This window comes from Scyliorhinus canicula, chromosome 19 (genome assembly GCF_902713615.1).
Source record: "Scyliorhinus canicula chromosome 19, sScyCan1.1, whole genome shotgun sequence".
In the NCBI taxonomy this organism is placed as follows: domain Eukaryota; kingdom Metazoa; phylum Chordata; class Chondrichthyes; order Carcharhiniformes; family Scyliorhinidae; genus Scyliorhinus; species Scyliorhinus canicula.
The window spans coordinates 55,127,668-55,146,473 of NC_052164.1; the positions used below are offsets into that span (position 1 = coordinate 55,127,668).

Genomic DNA, 18,806 nt, shown 5'->3' on the forward strand with positions numbered 1-18,806 from the left:
CGTGCTGCCCCTCCATGCTACCGTGCTGCCCCTCCATGCTACCGTGCTGCCCCTGTTGGTGAGTTTGCAGATGATACAAAGATCTGTAGAGGGACAGGTAGTATTGAGGAAGCAGGCGGGCTGCAGAAGGACTTGGACAGGCTAGGAGAGTGGGCAAACAGTGGCAGATGGAACACAATGTGGAAAAGTGTGAGGTTATGCACTTTGGAAGAAGGAATGGAGGCATAGACTATTTTCTAAATTGGGAAATACTTTGGAAATCAGAAGCACAAAGACACTTGGGAGCCCTTGTTCACAATTCTCTTAAAGTTTACGTGCATGGTCATTTGGCAGTTAGGAAGGCAAATGCAATGGTAGTATTCATGTGGAGAGGGCTGGAATACAAGACCTGGGATTTACTTCTAAGACTGGTCAGACCCCATTTGGAGTATTGTGAGCGGTTTTGGGTCCCGTATCTAAGGAAGGATGTGCTGGCCTTGGAGAGGGTCCAGAGATGTTTCACAAGAATGATCCCTGCAATGAAGAGCTTGTTGTTTGAGGAATGGTTGGGGACTCTGGGTCTGTACTCATTGGAGTTTAGAAGGATGAGGAGGGATCTTATTGAAACTTACAGGATACGGTGAGGCCTGCATAGAATGGACGTGGAGAAGATGTTTCCACTTGTAGGAAAACCTAGAAGCAGAGGACACAATCTCAGACTAAAGGGACGATCCTTTAAAACAGAGATGAGGAGGAATTTCTTCAGCCAGAGTGTGGTGTGAACCCGAGGGACTCTTTGCCACAGAAGGCTATGGAGGACAAATCACTGAGTGTCTTCAAGACAGAGATCGATAGGTTCTTGATCAATAAGGGGATCAGGAGTTTTGGGAGAAGGCAGAAGAATGGGGATGAGAAAATTATCAACCATGATTGAATGGCAGAGCAGACTTGATGGGCCGAGTGGCCTAATTCTGCTCCAATGTCTTATGGTCTTATGTAGGAACAAGGCAAGGCCAGTTTTCCCCACCCCTTACACTGATTATTATTGTGTAAGTGTTGGCGGGAGAGGAGCGATACCGTAAGTAAAATATGTTTTTACCGACATCTTGAACATTCATGTTCCACTTGATTGTTACCATGGCCACATGTTGCACTAGTCGATGCTTGGGCGGAGAAGGTTGGTATAACCACAGACTATTAGCTTTGCATGTTTCTACTCCACAAATAAACCAGTTTTTAAAGAAGGAAAAACGTTGAAAGCGGGGTAAAGCAAACTCAAGTTCTTGTCCAAGTCTGAAACCGAATGAGGCCTGTGTGATCTTCTTTCTCTGCAGGTATGGTCTGGGGATGATCTACTATAAGCAAGAGAAGTTCAACCTGGCAGAAATTCATTTCCGAAAGGCTCTTAATATCAATCCCCAAAGTTCTGTATTGCTGTGTCACATTGGTGTGGTAAGTAAGCAGAAAATAAAGGTTGAAACAGCCACTCGGTTGAACAGAACTTGATTATTGCTGAAAAGAGACCTGTTGGTGAGGACTTTTGTCTTGAACGCATCAGGGTAAACATAAGAATGCCAAATGTCAAACAACAAAACTATTTAGGCAACAAATCAATCAAAGCTCCCCTGGAGGACAATGCCGATTCTAATCTGATCTCCATTCACTGTGTATCATGCAAACTCTCAAATGGGAAAGGCTGCCACTTTTAGACATGAACAGTACCCAGTCAACTTCAAATTACCTTTCGAAGGATAAGAATCTAAAAAAAAATGAATAGGCTAAGCAAGTATTAGTGTGGCTATGGAGGGAGGCGAATGTTGTTTCCCTATTCAAGAAAGGGAATAGGGAAATCCCTGGGAATTACAGACCAGTCAGTCTTACGCCAGTGGTGAGCAAAATATTGGAAAGGATTCTGAGAGATAGGATTTATGATTATTTAGAAAAACATAGTTTGATTAAAGATAGTCAGCATGGCTTTGTGAGGGGCAGGTCATGCCTCACAAGCCTCATTGAATTCTTTGAGAATGTGACGAGACACATTGTTGAATGTCGGGCAGTGGATGTGGTGTATATGGATTTCAGTAAGGCATTTGATAAGGTTCCCCATGGTAGGCTCATTCAGAAAGTTAGGGGGCATGGGATACAGGGAAATTTGGCTGTCTGGATACAGAATTGGCTGGCCAAAAGAAGACAGCGAGTGGTAGTGGATGAAAAGTATTCTGCTGGAGGTCGGTGACCAGTGGTGTCCGTAAGGATCTGTTCTGGGACCTCTGCTTTTTGTGGTTTTTATAAATGACTTGGATGAGGAAGTGGAAGGGTGGGTTAGTAAGTTTGCCGATGACACGGAGATTGGTGGAGTTGTAGATAGTGTTGAGGGTTGTTGCAGGTTACAATAGGACATTGACAGGATGCAGAGCTGGGCTGAGAAGTGGCAGATGGAGTTCAACCTGGATAAATTTGAAGTGATTCATTTTGGAAGATTGAATTTGAATGCTGAATACAGGGTGAAAGGCAGGATTCTTGGAAGTGTGGAGGAACAGAGGGATCTTGGGATCCTCGTACATAGATATCTCAAAGTTGCCACCCAGGTTGTTTGAAGGAACAAAGAAAAGTACAGCACAGGAACAGGCCCTTCAGCCCTCCAAGCCTGTGCTGAACATGCTGCCTGTCTGAACTAAAACCTTCTACACTTCCTGGGTCTGTATCCCTCCATTCCCATCCTATTCATGATGTGGAGATGCCGGCGTTGGACTGGGGTGAGCACTGTAAGAAGTCTTACAACACCAGGTTAAAGTCCAACAGGTTTGTTTCAAACACGAGCTTTCGGAGCACTGCTCCTTCCTCAGGTGAATCACCTGAGGAAGGAGCAGTGCTCCGAAAGCTCGTGTTTGAAACAAACCTGTTGGACTTTAACCTGGTGTTGTCAGACTTCTTACCATCCTATTCATGTATTTTTCAAGATGCCCCTTAAATGTCACTCTTGTCCCTGCTTCCACCACCTCCTCCGGCAGTGAGTTCCAGGCAGCCACGACCCTCTGTGTAAAGAAAACTTGCTTTGTACATCTCCTCTAAACCTTGCCCCGCGCACCTTAAACCTATGTCCCCTAGTAATTGACCCCTTTACCCTGGGGAAAAGCCTCTGACTATCCACTCTATCTGTGCCCCTCATAATTTTGTAGACATCTATCGGGTTGCCCTCAACCTCCATCGTTCCAGTGAGAACAAACCGAGTTTATTCAACCGCTCATCATAGCTAATGCCCTCCATACCAGGCATCATCCTGGTAAATCTCTTCTGCACCCTCTCTAAAGCCTCCACATCCTTCTGGTAGTGTGGTGACCAGAATTGAACACTCCCAAGTGTGGCCTAACGACGGTTCTATACAGCTGCAACATGACTTGCCAATTCTTACATTCAATGCCCCGGCCAATGAAGGCAAGCATGCCGTATGCCTTCCTGACTACCTTCTCCACCTGTGTTGCCCCTTTCAGTGACCTGTGGACCTGTACACCAAAATCTCTCTTGTCAACACACTCGAGGTTTCTCACATTCACTGTATATTCCCTACCTGCATTAGACCTTCCAAAATGCATTACCTCACATTTGTCCAGATTAAACTCCATCTGCCATCTCTCCGTCCAAATCTCCAAACGATCTAAATCCTGCTATATCCTCTGACAGTCCTCATCGCTATCCGCAATTCCACCAATCTTTGTGTCATCTGCAAATTTACTAATCAGACCAGTTAAATTTTCCTCCAACTCATTTATATATACTACGAACAGCAAAGGTCCCAGCACTGATCCCTGCGGAACACCACTAGTCACAGCCCTCCAATCAGAAAAGCACCCTTCCATTGCTACTGTCTGCCTCCTATGACCTAGCCAGTTCTGTATCCATCTTGCCAGCTCACCCTTGATCCCATGTGACTTCACCTTTTATGCCATGAGGGACCTTGTCAAAGGCCTTACTGAAGTCCATACAGACAACATCGACTGCCCTCCCTGCATCAATCATCTTTGTGACCTCTTCGAAAAACTCGATCAAGTTAGTGAGACACGACCTCCCCTTGACAAAACCATGCTGGTTCTCGCTAATACGTCCATTTGCTTCCAACTGGGAGTAGGTCCTGTCTCGAAGAATTCTCTCCAGTAATTTCCCTACCACTGACGTAAGGCTCAGTGGCCTGTACCTGGATTATCCTTGCTACCCTTCTTAAGCAAAGGAACAACATTGGCTATTCTCCAGTCCTCCAGGACATCACCTGAAGACAGTGAGGATCCAAAGATTTCTGTCAAGGCCTCAGCAATTTCCTCTCGCCTCCTTCCGTATTCTGGGGTAGATCCCATCAGGTCCTGGGGACTTATCTACCTTAATATTTTTCAAGACGCCCAACACCTTGTCTTTTTGGATCTCAATGTGACCCAGGCTATCTACACACCCTTCTCCAGACTCAACATCCATCAATTCCTTCTCTTTGCTGAATACTGAATATTTCCTCTGGCTCCACATATAGATTCCCTTGCCTATCCTTCAGTCGGCCAACCCTTTCCCTGGCTGTCCTCTTGCTTTTTGTGTATGTGTAAAAAGCCTTGGAATTTTCCTTAACCCTCTTTGCCACTGACTTTTCGTGACCCCATTTAGCCCTCCTGACTCTTTGCTTAAGTTCCTTCCTACTTTCCTTATATTCCACACAGGCTTTGTCTGTTCCCAGCCTTCTAGCCCTGACAAATGCCTCCTGTTTCTTTTTGACGAGGCCTACAATATCTCTCGTTATCCAAGATTCCCGAAATTTGCAGTATTTATCCTTCTTCCGCACAGGAGCATGCCAGTCCTGAATTCCTTTGCCACATGTCAGATGTTGATTTACCCTCAAACAGCCGCCCCCAATCTAGGTTCTTCAGTTCCTGCCTAATATTGTTATAATTAGCCTTCCCCCAATTTAGCACATTCACCCTAGGACCACTCTTATCCTTGTCCACCAGCACTTTAAAACTTACTGAATTGTGGTCACTGTTCCCGAAATGCTCCCCTACTGAAACTTCTACCACCTGGCCGGGCTCATTCCCCAGTACCAGGTCCAGTACAGTCCCTTCCCCAGTTGAACTATCTACATATTGTTTTAAGAAGCCCTCCTGTATGCTCCTTACAAACTCTGCCCCGTCTAAGCCCCTTGCGCTAAGTGAGTCCCAGTCAATATTGGGGAAGTTGAAGTCTCCCATTACAACAACCCTGTTGTTTTTACTCATTTCCAAAATCTGTCTACCTATCTGCTCCTCTACCTCCCGCTGGCTGTTGGGAGGCCTGTAGTAAACCCCCGGCATTATGACTTTACCCTTATTCCTGATCTCTACCCATATAGCCTTGCTGCCCTCTGAGGTGTCCTCCCGTAGTACAGCTGTGATATTCTCCCTAACCAGTAGCGCAACTCCGCCACCCCTTTTACATCCTCCTCTATCCCACCTGAAACACCTAAATCCTGGAACGTTTTACTGCCAATCCTGTCCTTCCCTCAACCACGTCTCTGTAATGGCAACAACATCATAGAGGAACTAAGTTAATCTGCCTTACCCATAATAGAACATAGAACAGCACAGAACAGGCCCTTCGGCCCTCAATGTTGTGCCGAGCCATGATCACCCTACTCAAACCCACGTAACCACCCTATACCCGTAACCCAATAACCCCCCCTTAACCTTACTTTTATTAGGACACCAAGGGCAATTTAGCATGGCCAATCCACCTAACCCGCACATCTTTGGACTGTGGGAGGAAACCGGAGCACCCGGAGGAAACCCACGCACACACGGGGAGGACATGCAGACTCCGCACAGACAGTGACCCAGCCGGGAATCGAACCTGGGACCCTGGAGCTGTGAAGCATTTATGCTAACCACCATGCTACCATGCTGCCCAAATACTTCTAATAATACTTCTAGAATTAAAACAGGGTAGCATGGTGGTTAGCATAAATGCGTCACAGCTCCAGGGTCCCAGGTTCGATTCCCGGCTGGGTCACTGTCTGTGTGGAGTCTGCACGTCCTCCCCCTGTGTGCGTGGGTTTCCTCCGGGTGCTCCGGTTTCCTCCCACAGTCCAAAGATGTGCGGGTTAGGTGGATTGGCCATGCTAAATTGCCCGTAGTGTCCTAATAAAAGTAAGGTTAAGGGGGGGGGTTGTTGGGTTACGGGTATAGGGTGGATACGTGGGTTTGAGTAGGGTGATCATGGCTCGGCACAACATTGAGGGCCGAAGGGCCTGTTCTGTGCTGTACTGTTCTATGTTCTATATGCACTTCAGGCCACCAGACCCACTGTTTTCAGCAACATCTCCCTGTCTGCTCTTCCTCAGAGCCATACTGGCCCTATTCCCTAGTTCTCCCTCTATGCTTTCACCTTCTGACCTATTGTTCCGGTACCCACCCCCCCAGCCATACTAGTTCAAACCCTCCCGTGTGGCACTAGCAAACCTCACAGCCAGGATATTTATGCCTCTCCAGTTTAGAGGCAACCCGTCCTTCTTATACAGGTCACACCTGTCCCGGGTGAGCTCCGAGTGGTCCAGATAACGGAAACCCTCCTTCCTACACCAGCCGTTTAGCCACGTGTTTAGCTGCTCTATCTTCCTATTTCTAGCCTCACTGGCATGTGGCACAGGGAGTAATCCCGAGATTACAACCCTAGAATTCCTTGCTTTTAAATTTCTACCTAGCTCCCTGAACTCTTGCTGCAGGACCTCATCCCCCTTCCTACTTATGTCATTAGTACCAATATGTCCTCTGCCTGTTTGCCCTCCCCCTTCAGGATTCCCGCTACCCGTTCTGAGACATCCAGGACCCTGGCACCAGGGGGGCAACATACCATCCTGGAGTCTCTTTCCTATCCACAGAAGCACCTATCTTTGCCCCTGACTATAGAGTCCCCTGTGACTATTGCTCTTCACTTTGACCCTCCCTGCTGAACATCAGAGCCAGCTGTGGTGCCATTGCTCTGGCTGCTGCTGTTTTGCCCTGATAGGCTATCCCCCCCCGACAGTATCCAAAGGGGTATACCTGTTTGAGAGAGAGACAACCACAGGGGATTCCTACACTGACTGCCTGCCCCTTCTGGTGGTCACCCATTTCTCTGCCTGCACCTTAGGTGTGACCACATTTATATAACTGCTATCTATGATGCTTTCCGCCACCTGCATGCTCCTAAGTGCATCCAATTGCTGCTCCAACCGAACCATGCGGTCTGTGAGGAGCTCCAGTTGGGTGCACTTTCTGCAGATGAAGCCATCCGGGACGCTGGAAGCCTCCCGGACCTGCCACATCTCACAGTCAGAGCACTGCACCCCTCTAATTGACATTGCGTTAATGAGATCGTAAATTAAATTTTAAAAAATATAAGAAAAGTTACTGTTAACTACATGTTTCCTAGCACTAGATTTCTACTATAAATGTGAAAGCTAAATACCGTACTCTCCGATCTCTGGCTTAGATAGCTTTCAAAATTATAATTATGTAATTAATTAATTATGTTTAATTAGTTTAACAGTTTTCAATTTTTAAAGTTAGTGCAGATTCCCAACCAGCCAATCAGGTCACAGCTTTAATGTGATGTCACTTAAGTTTTCTCCCCCCACACAATTTGAAACGGTAATAAAAATTAAAATCACTTACTTTCCCAGGATGCTCTCTGGTTCTATCCCTGCAGATTAACAGTTACAGGCCAGACGAAAGAGAACAAAACATTCGGGAAAAAGTACCTTCTCCCACTCTGCACCGAATTACCTCAATGCACCAAATTACCAAGTGACTTGATAGAGGTGTACAAGGTGATGAGAGGCATGGATGGAGTGGATAACCAGGGACTTTTCCCCCGGGTGGAAATAGCTGTCACGAGGGGACATAATTTTTAAGGTGATTGAAGGAAGGTATAGGGGAGATGTCAGAGGTAGGTTCTTTACACGGAAAGTGGTGGGTGTGTGGAATGCACTGCCAGCAGAGGTGGTAGAGTCAGGCATTAGGGACATTTAAGCGACTCTTATACAGGCACATGGACAGCAGTGAATTGAAGGGGTTTAGGTTAGGTTAATCTTAGATTAGGATAAATGGTTGGCACAACATCGTAGGCTGAAGGGCCTGTACTGTGCTGTACTGTTCTATGTTCTATGTTGTCAAGCCCATAACCGTTGCAGTATCCAGTGCCTTCAACCTTTTCTTGATATTGTGTGGGGTGAATTGAATTGGCTGAAGACTGGCACCTGTGACGCTGGGGACTTTGAGACAAGGCTGAGATGGACTATTTGCTCGGCACTTACGGCTGAAGGTGATGACATGGTGAAGCTGGGATTAGGAGAGATGATTGTGGCCCATTGTACAGGTATTCAACCGGAAGCTGCAGTGTTGCATGTCCCCCAGTTTAAGTTACTGTGGGGGATTGATCTCAAGCCACAGCAAACTGGGAGTTCCTATTATTTATTCTGTGGGTGTACTTTTTGAGAATTGGGATTTGATTTTGATTTAAAAAGAGGAAAGAATCAATGATTTTGGAAGGAAATTGCATGGGAATGTGAAAATAAGCTTACAGAGCCATGAGAACCATGAGGGAATGGGATTGGCTGGATTGCTTTGCAGAGAACTGACATGAACTGAATCGCGTGAATGGCCACTTTCTGGCTTAAATGATTCTAATAAGTTTCACCCTGCCACTGTGAAGAGAGGGGGGGGAAGGAAGCAAATAATATGCGGGGGAAAGTGAGAATAGGTTAATGAATTGCATGATCAGCCATGATAATGAACGGCGGAGCAGGCTTGAAGGCCAAAATGGCCATTTCCCATTTTCTGTGTTTCTATGTCAGAGATGGACAAGATGAAGGTGAAAAAGGGTGTCAGTTGGAAACACAGTCAAGAAATGTTTCAGTTCAAGGCAAGACCAGGAGGCTACACTGACAGTCATCAATGTACTGAAAAAGTGACAGGGGAGCGGGGCCTCCCAAGTCAGACTGGAATAATGAATATTTGTAGTCAGTTAAGGTAAAGGGTAAAAATGGCAGGAGATCCCAGACCCGTGTTATGGTCCTCGTGCTCAATGTGGAAGTTCAGGGACATGGCCGATGCCCCTGACTCCTTCATGTGCGGGAAGTGTGGCCAGCTGCAGCTCTTGTTAGACCGCATGACGGCTCTGGAGCTGCAGATGGACTCACTTTGGAGCATCCGCGATGCTGAGGAGGTCATGGATAGCACATTCAGTGAGTTGGTCACACCGCAGATTAGGATTGGTGAGGGAGACGGGGAATGGGTGACCAAAAGGCAGAGAAAGAGCAGGAAGGCAGTGCAGGTGTCCCCTGCGGTCATCTGCCTCCAAAACAGGTATACCGTTTTGGATACTGTTGGGGAAGATGACTCACCAGGGGAAGGCAGTAGTAGCCAGGCTCATGGCACCGTGGCTGGCTCTGCTGCACAGAAGGGTGGGAAAAAGACTGGCAGGGCTATAGTCATTGGGGATTCAATCGTAAGGGGAGTAGACAGGCGTTTCTGTGGTCGAAAACGAGACTCCCGAATGGTATGTTGCCTCCCGGGTGCTCGGGTCAGGGATGTCTCAGATTGGCTGCAGGACATACTGAAGGGGGAGGGTGAACAGCCAGTTGTCGTGGTGCATATAGGCACCAACGATATAAGGAAAAAATGGGATGAGGTCCTACAATCAGAATTTAGGGAGTTAGGAGATAAGTTTAAAAAGTGGGACCTCAAAGGTAGTAATCTCAGGATTGCTACCAGTGCCACGAGACAGAGTAGAAATTCAAGAATAGTCAGAATGAATACGTGGCTTGAGAGAAGGTGCAGGAGGGAGGGGGTTCAGATTTTTGGGACATTGGAACCAGTTCTAGGGGCGGTGGGACCATTACAAATTGGATGGTCGACACCTCGGCAGGACTGGAACCAATGTCCTAAGGGGGTGCTTTTGCTAACACTGTTGGGGAGGTTTTAAATTAATGTGACGGGGGGTGGGAACAGATTAGGAAGTTAGAGGTCAGTAAAGAGGCAGCAATTAAAGCCAGTAAGGTACTAGATAATAAACTCAATGTGACTAAAGGGAAGAGATGATGAATGCAAAGGGACAGGTGGTCTGAGGTGCATTTGTTGTAATGCGAGAAGTGTAGTAGGTAAGGCAGATGAATTTAGGGCTTGGATTAGTACCTGGGAATATGATGTTATTGGTATTACTGAGACTTGGTTGAGGGAAGGGCAGGACTGGCAACTGAATATCCCACGGTATAGATGCTTCAGGAGGGAGAGAGAGGGAGGTAGAATGGGTGGAGGAGTTGCATTACTAGTCGGAGATGATATCACAGCTGTGATTAAGGAGGACAATATGGGTAGAGCTAAGAAATAGGAAGGGTGCAGTAACATTGTTGGGACTTTACTACTGGCCACCCAAAAGCGAGCATGAAGTAGAGGTACAAATATGCAGACAGATTATAGAAAAATGTAGGAGCAATAGGGTGGTTGTGATGGGAGATTTTAACTTCCCCAACATTGAATGGGACTTGTGTAGTGTTGGAGGCGTAGATGGAGCAGAGTTTGTAAGGAGCTCCAGGAGAGTTTTTTAGAGCAGTATGTAAATAGTCCAACTCGGGAAGGGGCCATACTGGACCTGGTATTGGGGAATGATCCCGGCCAGGTGGTTGAAGTTTCAGTCTGTGATTACTTTGGGAATAGCGATCACAATTCCGTAAGTTTTAAAATACTCATGGACAAAGACGAGAGTGGTCCGAAAGGAAGAGTGCTAAATTGGGAAAGGCCGAGTATAACAAAATTCGTCAGGAGCTGGGGAATGTGGACTGGGAGCAGCTGTTTAATAGTAAATCCACGTTTGAAATCTGGGAGTCTTTTAAGGAAAGGTTGATTAGAGTGCAGGACAGACATGTCCCTGTGAAAATGAGGGATAGAAATGGCAAGATTAGGGAACCATGGATGACGGGAGGAATTGTGAGACTACCCAAGATGAAAAAGGAAGCATACATAAGATCGAGGCAACTCAAAACTGATGAAGCTTTGGAGGAAAATCGGGAAAGTCTACTTCAATGCCAGGAGTATACAAAATAAGGTAGGGGAACTGGCAGCATGGGTTGGTACCTGGGACATCGATCTTGTGGCCATTTCAGAGACATGGATAGAGCAGGGACAGGAATGGTTGTTGCAGGTTCCGGGGTTTAGGTGTTTTAGTAAGGTCAGAGAAGGGGGCAAAAGAGGGGGAGGTGTGGCGCTGCTAGTCAAGGACAGTATTACGGTGGCGGAAAGGATGCTAGATGGAGACTCTTCTTCCGAGGTAGTATGTGCTGAGGTTAGAAACAGGAAAGGAGAGGTCACCCTGCTGGGAGTTTTCTATAGGCCACCTAATAGTTCTAGGGATGTATAGGAAAGGATGGCGAAGATGATTCTGGAAAAGAGCGAAAGTAACAGGGTAGTTGTTATGGGAGACTTTAACTTTCCAAATATTGACTGGAAAAGATATAGTTCGAGTACATTAGATGGGTCGTTCTTTGTACAATGTGTGCAGGAGGGTTTCCTGACACAATATGTTGACAGGCCACAAGAGGCGAGGCCACATTGGATTTGGTTTTGGGTAATGAACCAGGCCAGGTGTTAGATCTGGAGATAGGTGAGCACTTTGGAAACAGTGATCACAATTCGGTGACCTTTACGTTAGTGATGGAAAGGGATAAGTATACCCCGCAGGGCAAGAGTTATAGCTGGGGGAAGGACAATTATGATGCCATTAGACATGACTTGGGATGTGTAGGTTGGAGAAGTAGGCTGCAAGGGTTGGGCACACTGGATATGTGGAGCTTGTTCAAGGAACAGCTATTGCGTGTTCTTGATAAGTACGTACCAGTCAGGCAGGGAGGAAGGGGTAGAGTGAGGGAACCGTGGTTTACCAAAGAAGTGGAATCTCTTGTTAAGAGGAAGAAGGAGGCCTATGTGAAGATGAGGCGTGAAGTTTCAGTTGGGGCGCTTGATAGTTACAAGGAAGCGAGGAAGGATCTAAAGAGAGAGCTGAGACGAGCAAGGAGGGGACATGAGAAGTATTTGGCAGGTAGGATCAAGGAAAACCCAAAAGCTTTCTATAGGTATGTCAGGAATAAAAGAATGACTAGGGTAAGAGTAGGGCCAGTCAAGGACAGTGGTGGGAAGTTGTGTGTGGAGGCTGAGGAGATAAGCGAGATACTAAATGGATACTTTTCATCAGTATTCACTCAGGAAAAAGATAATGTTGTGGAGGAGAATGCTGATACCCAGGCTATTAGAATGGATGGCATTGAGGTGCGTAGGGAAGAAGTGTTGGCAATTCTGGACAAGGTGAAAATAGATAAGTCCCCGGGGCCTGATGGGATTTATCCTAGGATTCTCTGGGAAGCCAGGGAAGAGATTGCTGAGCCTTTGGCTTTGATTTTTATGTCATCATTGGCTACAGGAATAGTGCCAGAGGACTGGAGGATAGCAAATGTGGTCCCTTTGTTCAAGAAGGGGAGTAGAGATAACCCCGGTAACTATAGGCCGGTGAGCCTCACGTCTGTTGTGGGTAAAGTCTTGGAGAGGGTTATAAGAGATACGAGTTATAATCATCTAGATAGGAATAATATGATTAGGGATAGTCAGCATGGTTTTGTGAAGGGTAGGTCATGCCTCACAAACCTTATCGAGTTCTTTGAGAAGGTGACTGAACAGGTGGACGAGGGTAGAGCAGTTGATGTGGTGTATTTCAGTAAAGCATTTGATAAGGTTCCCCACGGTCGGCTATTGCAGAAAATACGGAGGCTGGGGATTGAGGGTGATTTAGAGATGTGGATCAGAAATTGGCTAGTTGAAAGAAGATAGAGAGTGGTGGTTGATGGCAAATGTTCAGAATGGAGTTCAGTTACGAGTGGCGTAACACAAGGATCTGTTCTGTGGCCATTTTTATAAATGACCTAGAGGAGGGCGCAGAAGGATGGGTGAGTAAATTTGCAGACGACACTGAAGTCGGTGGAGTTGTAGACAGTGCGGAAGGATGTTGCAGGTTACAGAGGGACATAGATAAGCTGCAGAGCTGGGCTGAGAGATGGCAAATGGAGTTTAATGTGGAGAAGTGTGAGGTGATTCACTTTGGAAAGAGTAACAGGAATGAGGAATATTTGGCTAATGGTAAAATTCTTGGTAGTGTGGATGAGCAGAGGGATCTCGGTGTCCATGTACATAGATCCCTGAAAGTTGCCACCCAGGTTGATAGGGTTGTGAAGAAGGCCTATGGTGTGTTGGCCTTTATTGGTAGAGGGATTGAGTTCCGGAGCCATGAGGTCATGTTGCAGTTGTACAAAACTCTAGTACGGCCGCATTTGGAGTATTGCGTACAGTTCTGGTCGCCTCATTATAGGAAGGACGTGGAAGCTTTGGAACGGGTGCAGAGGAGATTTACCAGGATGTTGCCTGGTATGGAGGGAAAATCTTATGAGGAAAGGCTGATGGACTTGAGGTTGTTTTCGTTAGAGAGAAGAAGGTGACTTAATAGAGGCATACAAAATGATCAGAGGGTTAGATAGGGTGGACAGCGAGAGCCTTCTCCCGCGGATGGAGGTGGCTAGCACGAGGGGACATAGCCTTAAATTGAGGGGTAATAGATATAGGACAGAGGTCAGAGGTGGGTTTTTTACGCAAAGAGTGGTGAGGCCGTGGAATGCCCTACCTGCAACAGTAGTGAACTCGCCAACATTGAGGGCATTTAAAAGTTTATTGGATAAGCATATGGATGATAAGGGCATAGTGCAGGTTAGATGGCCTTTAGTTTTTTCCATGTCGGTGCAACATCGAGGGCCGAAGGGCCTGTGCTGCGCTGTATCGTTCTATGTTCTAGATGCAAACATACAAAAACTTGCTTTATGCATATGCTTGCTAAAATAAAAAACTCGAAAGTACTCCAGTCTGAACCGTTTTAATTTTTAATGGGAGTAGTGCTGCTAGAAGGCTAGATCCTCATATCGGAGACACACTCCCATTTCCCACAGGTGTGGCCCGCCCCCCTCGGATCTCGGATGCGCCGAGCGCCCCCCCCCCCCACTCTGAGTAGCGCCTAGCCCCACCCCACCCCCGAGTAGCGCCGAGCGCCCCACCCTCCGAGCGCCCCTCCCCCCTGAGCGCCAAGCTCTCCCCCCCCCCTCTGAGGAGCGACCCCCCCCCCCCCCCCGTTTGAGGATCGCCGAGCCCCCACCCTCTGATGAGCACCGAGCCTATCCCCTCCCCCCCCCCCCGAGGAGCCCCGAGTGCCGCCTCCGAGGTGCGCCGACTGCCCCCCCCGAGGAGCGCCGAGTGCCCCCCTCTGAGGAGCGCCCAGTGCCCCCCTCTGAGGAGCGCCCAGTGCCCCCCTCTGAGGAGCGCCCAGTGCCCCCCTCTGAGGAGCGCCCAGTGCCCCCCTCTGAGGAGCGCCCAGTGCCCCCCTCTGAGGAGCGCCCAGTGCCCCCCTCTGAGGAGCGCCCAGTGCCCCCCTCTGAGGAGCGCCCAGTGCCCCCCTCTGAGGAGCGCCCAGTGCCCCCCTCTGAGGAGCGCCCAGTGCCCCCCTCTGAGGAGCGCCCAGTGCCCCCCTCTGAGGAGCGCCCAGTGCCCCCCTCTGAGGAGCGCCCAGTGCCCCCCTCTGAGGAGCGCCCAGTGCCCCCCTCTGAGGAGCGCCCAGTGCCCCCCTCTGAGGAGCGCCCAGTGCCCCCCTCTGAGGAGCGCCCAGTGCCCCCCTCTGAGGAGCGCCCAGTGCCCCCCTCTGAGGAGCGCCCAGTGCCCCCCTCTGAGGAGCGCCCAGTGCCCCCCTCTGAGGAGCGCCCAGTGCCCCCCTCTGAGGAGCGCCCAGTGCCCCCCTCTGAGGAGCGCCCAGTGCCCCCCTCTGAGGAGCGCCCAGTGCCCCCCTCTGAGGAGCGCCCAGTGCCCCCCTCTGAGGAGCGCCCGGTGCCCCCCTCTGAGGAGCGCCCGGTGCCCCCCTCTGAGGAGCGCCCGGTGCCCCCCTCTGAGGAGCGCCCGGTGCCCCACCTCTGAGGAGCGCCCGGTGCCCCCCTCTGAGGAGCGCCCGGTGCCCCCCTCTGAGGAGCGCCCAGTGCCCCACCTCTGAGGAGCGCCCAGTGCCCCCCCTCTGAGGAGCGCCTAGTGCCCCCCCTCTGAGGAGCGCCCAGTGCCCCCCCTCTGAGGAGCGCCCAGTGCCCCCCCTCTGAGGAGCGCCCAGTGCCCCCCCTCTGAGGAGCGCCCAGTGCCCCCCCTCTGAGGAGCGCCAAGTGCCCCCCCTCTGAGGAGCGCCCAGTGCCCCCCCTCTGAGGAGCGCCCAGTGCCCCCCCTCTGAGGAGCGCCCAGTGCCCCCCCCTCTGAGGAGCGCCCAGTGCCCCCCCCTCTGAGGAGCGCCCAGTGCCCCCCCTCTGAGGAGCGCCCAGTGGCCTCCCTCTGAGGAGCGCCCAGTGCCCCCCCTCTGAGGCGCGCCCAGTGCCCCCCCTCTGAGGCGCGCCCAGTGCCCCCCCTCTGAGGCGCGCCCAGTGCCCCCCCCCCCCGCCGAGGAGCGCCGAGGGCCACCCCCTCCGCCGAGGAGCGCCGAGGGCCCACCCCCTCCGCCGAGGAGCGCCGAGGGCCCACCCCCCCCTCCGCCGAGGAGCGGCGAGGGCCCACCCCCCTCTCCGCCGAGGCCCCACCCCCCTCTCCGCCGAGGCCCCACCCCCCTCTCCGCCGAGGGCCCACCCCCCCCTCCGCCGAGGAGCGCCGAGGGCCCACCCCCCCTCCGCCGAGGAGCGCCGAGGGCCCACCCCCCCCCTCCTCTGAGGAGCGCCGAGGGCCCACTCCCCCCTCCTCTGAGGAGCGCCGAGGGCCCACCCCCCCCTCCGCTGAGGAGCGCCGAGGGCCCACCCCCCCTCCTCTGAGGAGCGCCGAGGGCCCACCACCCCCTCCTCTGAGTAGCGTCGAGCGCCCCCTCCTCTGAGTAGCGCCGAGCGCCCACTCCTCTGAGTAGCGCCGAGCGCCCACCCTGCGCCCCCTTCTGAGGAGGCCATTCGGCCCATCATGTCTGCCCCGGGCCTTAGAAAGAGCATCCCACTCAAGCCCGTGTTTCCACTCTATCCCAGTAACCCACCTAACCTTTTTGGACATTAAGGGCAATTTAGCTTGGCCAATCCACCTAACCTGCACACCTTTGGCCTGTGGGAGGAAGCCGGAGCACCAGGAGAGAACCCACGCACACACGAGGAGAGCGTACAGATTCCGCATAGACAGTGACCCAGCGGGGAATCGAATCTGGGACCCTGGAGCCCTGTTGTCTCTAACAATCCTCGGCACTATCAGCAACTCCGCCAATCTTTGTGTCATCTGCAAACCTACTCATCAGACCACCCACATTACCTCCAGATTATTTATATGTACTACAAACAACAGAGGTCCCAGTACTAATCCCTGCGGAACACCACTAGCTAGAGATCTCCATTCTGAAAAAAACCCTTCCACCTGTTCTATAACCACTATAAGCCAGTTCTGTATCCATCTTGCCACGCCACCCCAAATCCCATGTGATTTTAGTTTTCGTACCATTCTGCCATGTGGGACCTTGTCTAATGCCTTGGTTAAGTCCATATAAACTACATCCAAAGCCCTCCCCTTATCAATTTCCTTTTGTCACCTCTTCAGAAAACTCAATCAAGTTGGTGAGACATGACCTTCCCCAAACAAAACTATGCTGCCTGTCACTAACTAGTTTTTTTCCAAATGTGCATATATCCTGTCCCGCAGTATCTTTTCCAAAGGCTTTCCATCACTAATGTCAGGCTCACCGGCCATTAATTAGCTGGATTATCCCTGATTCCTTTCTTAAACAAGGGAATAACCTTGGCTATTCTCCAGTCTTCTGGAACCTCACCAGTGGTCAGAGGATATGATGATACCTGTTAAGGCCCCAGCTAATTCTCCCCTTGCCTCCCATTGTAACCTAGAATAGATCCCTGGGGAACTGTCTACCTGAATGCAATTTAGGATACTGAACATTTCCTCTTTTGATATATTGATGTTCTCGAACGTCCATACACCTATCCCTGACCTCAACATCCATCATGTCCTTCTCCCTGATGATACAAAGTACTCATTAAGGATTTCACTTCTTGTGGTTCCACACATAACTTCCCTCCATTGTCCTTGAGTGGGCCTACTCTTTCTCTTGTTCCCTCTTGCTCCTTATATGTACATGAAAAGCCGAGGGATTCTCCTTGGACCATGTTTGCTTTAGACATTTCATGGCCTCTTTTAGCCCTCCTAATTCCACGTTTTAGTTCCTTCCTACTTTCGTTGTACTGCTCAAGGGCTTTTGTCAGTTTTTAGATGCCGAGACCTATCTTATGCTTCCTTTTTCCTTTTGACTAAGCTTACAATTTCCCTTGTCATCCATGGTTCCTGAATCCTGCCATTTCTATCCTTCACTTTTGCGGGGACATGCCTGCCCTGCAGTTCGATCACCTGCCTTTAAAAGCTTCCCGCATGTCAGGTGTGGATTTGCCTTCAAATCCACCTTCTCCCACTCCACATTTCCTAGTTCCTGTCTAATTTGGATGTAATTAGCCCTTGCCCAATTAAGCACCCTACCCCATGAGCCACTTTTGTCCTTATCCATGAATGTTATGAAATAATGGTCGCTAAGCCCAAAAATGCTCCCCCACTGAAGCATCAATATCCTTTGGTGGTTCTTTTTTTTTCCCCCGGCTTCTCTTTACTGGCCTCGGACAGGTTTTGGAACAGACCGACGAACTGCCCCCAAGTATCCAGGAGGCCTTCCTCTGATCCTCGGATGGCGTACTTAATCGTCTCCAGGTAGAGAAATTCCAAGAGGTCAGCTAGCCAGTCTACAGCTTTGGGTGGTGCTGCCGATCGCCAGCCAAGCAGGAATCTCCGGCATGCGATTAGGGAAGCGAAAGCAAGGGCATTGGCCCCCTTCCCCATGTGCAGCTCTGGCTGCTCCGATACCCCGAAGATTTCCACTATTGGGATGGCTTCATCCTCAACCCCACAACCTTGGACATTGTCTCGGAGAAGGCTGTCGAGATCCCAGCAAGCTTGGGGCAAGCCCAAAACACTGTTCCTTTGGCACTGTTCACATTTGTCTTCCACCTCCAAGAAGAACCTGCTCATTCGGGTTCTGATCAGGTGCGTTCTGTGTACCACTTTGAGCTGCATTAGGCTGAACCTTGCGCAGGAGGAGGTGGAGTTCGCCCTGCTCAGTGCTTCGCTCCAGAGTCCCCATCCCCAGTTCGTCCTCCCTTTTTTGTCTTGTCACGTCCAGTGGCGTTCAGGCTCTGTCCAGTAGCTGTCCGTATATTTTCTCACATAGCCCCCCCCTTCTCTCTGCTTGTGCCTATCGGGTCCTCTAGTAGTGTGTTTTCTGGGGCCCCGGGGGTACCCTACTTTCTCTTTGCGGAGGAACTGCTTTGTTTGGAGGTGTCTCAATTCCTGTCCTCTTGATAGTTTCCACTTCCTCGTCAGTTCGTCCAGTGTCGCCAGTCTGCGCCCTACGTATAATTCGCCGACCGTCAGTGTGCCCCCGTCCCGTCTCCATCTTTTGAAGGTGGTATCTAGCATGGCTGGGGGAAATCTGTGATTGCGGCAGATGGGGGCGATAAGAGACATTTTGGTTGTCACGAAGTGCTGTCTCAACTGGGTCCACGTTCTCAGTGTGGCCGCTACCACTGGGCACGTTGTTGAGGAGGATGGGAGTGCTGCTATGGCCAGGGCCCGGAGGGTTGTTCCTTTACAGGATGCCTCCTACATTTGCACCCAATCTGTGTCGGGTTCTTGTACCCATCCCCTCACTTT

General features: G+C 50.2%; 1 protein-coding gene across 2 annotated transcripts in view; it reads left to right on the top strand.

The window, feature by feature from the left end:
• Positions 1-18,806, top strand: part of cdc27 (cell division cycle 27) — a 172,382-nt gene that overhangs the window by 118,548 nt on the left and 35,028 nt on the right. For both annotated transcript variants that reach the window (XR_005458146.1, XM_038778643.1), the window contains exon 13: positions 1,314-1,431. Coding sequence is in view for 1 of the 2 variants with exons in the window: in XM_038778643.1 (XP_038634571.1) it covers positions 1,314-1,431 (118 nt within the window). In the remaining variant the exon portion in view is untranslated. The remainder of the gene's footprint in view (positions 1-1,313; positions 1,432-18,806) is intronic.